The 3839-nt window shown below is 58.0% G+C and overlaps 2 protein-coding genes across 2 annotated transcripts; one reads left to right on the top strand and one right to left on the bottom strand.

The window, feature by feature from the left end:
- Positions 1-692: 692 nt before the first annotated feature.
- On the bottom strand, positions 693-1757 carry GUITHDRAFT_83606 (hypothetical protein; the record flags this gene model as incomplete). Its single annotated transcript, XM_005817799.1, has 1 exon — positions 693-1757. A coding segment is annotated over one exon (1065 nt), but the record flags the coding sequence as incomplete, so codon positions are not given.
- Positions 1758-2769: 1012 nt separating this feature from the next.
- Positions 2770-3213, top strand: GUITHDRAFT_50701 (hypothetical protein; the record flags this gene model as incomplete). The annotated part of the gene is made up of 2 exons (XM_005817800.1): positions 2770-2940; positions 3049-3213. Coding segments are annotated over 2 exons (336 nt in total), but the record flags the coding sequence as incomplete, so codon positions are not given.
- Positions 3214-3839: the final 626 nt, after the last annotated feature.

Below are 3839 nucleotides of genomic sequence, written 5' to 3' on the forward strand. Positions count from 1 at the left end.
ATGCATTATGCTTTCTGATTGCTCACTCCTCTCGCCTCGTTCTTGCATCGTTCGATCACCCCACTCCTCTCTCTCTCTCTCTCCTCTCGTTCCTCTCGCATCATCGACGAGACATCGGCGAACGACCTGGCGACGCACGAGCTCGATTCCTGCAGCATCATCTCGAGCTCTCGCAGCTCCTCCGTCTTCTCCTGCAGCTCTTTGTGCGCCAGCTCCGCCTTTGCCTTCAGCTGGAGGAAGGCTGGGCTCTCGCTGGGAGGGAACGCGTCCTTGAGGTGCACCTGCGGGGCTGTTCCTGGTCGCTGGACGTCGAGGAGCCGCTGAGGAGCCGCAAAGTCTCTCATCTGCTGCTCCACCAGCTGGAGGGAAGCTCGGAGGGACTGTCGCATCTCGCGCGTCTCGTTCAGACGCCTCACATGCTCAGTCACCTGCTGCAGCTGCTGATGCGCCTGCTCAAGTTGCTGCAGCGCATGGTCCCTGTCGGCGATCAGCTTGAAGTTCTGCTCCCCGAGCTTGCGCGCGCTCCTCTCTGCTCGCGACAACCTGGTCTGCAGCTGCTCGTTAGCCACCTCCAGCTCAGCGACCCTTGCTCTCAGCGCCTCCTCCTCCTCGGTATCGACTAGTCTTCCTCCTCCTCCCATCAAGTCTTCCACATGTCGAGTCGTCTCGTCCACCAGAGGTTCAGCTTCCGCGCGGTTGATGATGGGGACGTTCTTGATGTTTCGAGCTCTGTTGGCGTACTTGAGGGTGTTGAGCGTCTCCTCGAAGCTCGAGTCTGCCGGGCTGATGCATGCGATCATCACCGTCCTGCTGTTGCCCCCCAGGCTGTCCTGCAGCATGCGAGTAAGTTTGCTCTCCCTGTACGGCACGTGCGTCGCTCGCTTCTTCTCATCGCCCAGCGCGCTGATGACGTTGCCGAGGGCAAGGAGCCCGGAGTTGATGTTCACCGACTCCTTCAGTCTCACCCCCACGTTCCCCGTCCGCTTCGCTCGCTCCGAGCCGGCCAGGTCCACCAGGTGAAACTTGGCTGTGATGAGCTCCCTACTCTTCCCTCCTCTCTTTGGCACCTGCTGATCGATGGTGATGGTGAAGATGCTATGAGAGCGTGACGACTGGTTGTTCATCATCGTCCCAGCGACTGTCCGGCACAAGCTTCCCTCGTCCAACGCCCTCTGCATCTCCTCCAAACTGTTCACCTGTACCTCCTTCACCCCAGTGAGGACGATCTTCCCGTCTCCTCGCTCTCTGATCGCGATGCTCTTGGACGACGTCGACGGATGCAGCAGGTCCTTCATCTCCTCGTTGTAGATCTCGATGTACGACACCCGAACCTCCAGCTCTCGTCCGGACAAGAACCTGTCCTCCTCTATCCTCTGGAACATGTCAGCCATTACCCGCGGTATGATCCCCATCTCCTCCTCAAGCCTGCACGAGTTGTTCCCGCTCCCCATCGTGTAAGTTTTCCCTGCTCCTGTCTGCCCGTACGCCAGAACCGTCGCGTTGTATCCCTGGAAGCATCCGTCCACCAGGGGCTTCACCCATTCGCTGTAGATGCTCTCTTGCGAGGAGGAAGGAGGATAAACAGCATCAAACGTGAAGACTCGATCCTTCCCGAGGACAAGAGAGGCTCCCCCACTGAATGCGACGCAAGAGCGGCACGACAGGACTGTTTCTACACCTAGCAGGGGCCTTGCGCGCGCTACAACACGTACCGGAAGAGCCTCCTCCTCCTCCTCCTCCTCCTCCTCCTCGCCCATGAGAGTGTCTGATGCCGATGAAGCAATCCTGATGGCTCCTCCTCCTCCTCCTCCTCCTCCTCCTCCTCCTCCTCCCGCGTCCCCGATGTTCAGCTCCTCCTCGCCTTCCCCTTCGCTCACTTCTCCCGCCATTCCTGAATTCTTACTCAAATATTCAGTTGGTTCGAAGAGTCTACAATCGAGTCCGCCTCACTGGCTTTATTAGTCCGACAAGAGAGACAGAGTTCGGACTGCGCAATGGCTATTGAATGACTATCGGACCTTTACTCAAAGTTAAGTTAAAAATCAGTACGAGGACAATCAGGAGAGTAGAAGGACAGTAACTTGAAGACATTCCAAGTTCCTACAAGTTCCTTGTGACAGTGAAACTTCCGTTTCTTTTCATCATAGTATCCCCTTGCACCCGGCACTGAAATGATCATGGCATAATACGTGACGCTACCGTAGTACTATCATGACGGTTTCCGGGGCCAGACCGCCCTGGACCGCCCCCGGCCCGGCAACGGTGACTCCGCCCCGGGTACCGAAGGGCCGGGCCGCCCGGCCGCGCCCGCCCGGCGCCTGGGCGGACTCGGACCGCCGGCACTGCGGCAGGCCCGACCCGGCCCACCGTCACCGGGGACTTTCAAGTACTCAAAGTGGGCATACTTCAGTGGGGCCCTCGTCCCTCCTCATACCTGGGGGCCATGGCCGCACAGATTGCCGCAGGCAGGGCCGTCATGGCCTGCGCGATGGCCGCAGAACTTATGTTGGCAATGGAGTCCAGCCGTCCGGCAGCAATGCAATCCTGATCCTTCTCAGCCCCATCTCCCGCTCCATGTCATCCCCCCTGTCCTCCTCCCTCTCCTCCCCCCTCTCCTCCTCCCTCTTCTCCCCCCTTTCGTGCTTTTGTTTCTTCTCGCCTCCTCCTCGTCTCTTACTCGACTCATCATATCGCCCTCTCTCTCATCGCCTCTCCCTTGCACACAAAAAGTCAAGAAGTCCAGGCTCTCTGAGCAGCTCGCTTCGAATGGGACAAGCAGAATGGCGGGAAACTTTCGATCCCTACGGACAGGGAAGACTGGGGTGCATGCCTTTCCCTATCGAAGACATGATCCTCCCTGGAGAAACTAAGAAACTCCATCTCTACGAGGCTCGGTTTCTCGCGCTCTTTGAAGAAGCTCTCAAGCTCCATGGGGGGTGTGTTGGTTCTTTGCTGTTCCTGGAGACAGGAGAGCTGGCTCAGGTTTCTCCTCTGCTGCAGATCGAGGAGTGGAGGAGGCTGGACGTGGGGGTGTTCGTTGTTGTTAAGAGCGTTGGTCGCGTCCGGATAGAGGCGATCACGGGCATGGAGCCCTACATCTCCGTCATCGCCAAGGACTACCATGACCAGCGCATCGTGCCGGCCCATTCTGACGAGCAGGCAAACAACAACGCGATCGTGGAGGACATCTTGAAACTGCACAGCGACTGTGTGAGTACCTGTGAAATTTCCCTGACGCGCCTGCTAAGGTCTTGCTGGCAGATGTACCTCGCTGGGAAGCTGACACAAACGTCTCCTTTGCCGGAGGACAGCTCGATGCCGTTGTGGGGGCACCAGAGGAGCGTGAACGAGAATTTCTTCCTGGTCGACCTGAAGCTGCAGGTGGAGATGGGGCTGAGGCAGATCAAAGAGAACCAGGTGACGGAGGACGATGCGACTGGTTGCGCGAGTGACTCTGATGTTCGTCAGACCGGGACAGAGATGTTCTGGAACTGTTCCAACGCAGAGGTGAGAGCTTGAGGGCTCATGCGTGAAGCCTTTGTTTGACTGGAAATCTTCCTGGCAGGAGGAGGAAAATCAACTCATTTCCTTCAGTGCTGTATGACTTGCCTTGTGCTCCTTGCTGCTCGCTGATCCCTGCCATACAAGATGTCAAGCTCCCCACCAGAGGTTCGGCTGTGGGCATTAGAACAGTACTATCCTCCCCTCCCTCTTGCCTCTCCCTCACCCGCTCTACAGGACCAACACAAACCTGCGGCTCAAGGGAGCGCGAGGAGCGTTAGAGGAGCAGAAGAAGCTGCTCGCTGCGAAAGCCGCGCTTTGTAGCCTTTCGAGAGGAG

This window comes from Guillardia theta, assembly GCF_000315625.1.
Source record: "Guillardia theta CCMP2712 unplaced genomic scaffold GUITHscaffold_559, whole genome shotgun sequence".
In the NCBI taxonomy this organism is placed as follows: domain Eukaryota; class Cryptophyceae; order Pyrenomonadales; family Geminigeraceae; genus Guillardia; species Guillardia theta.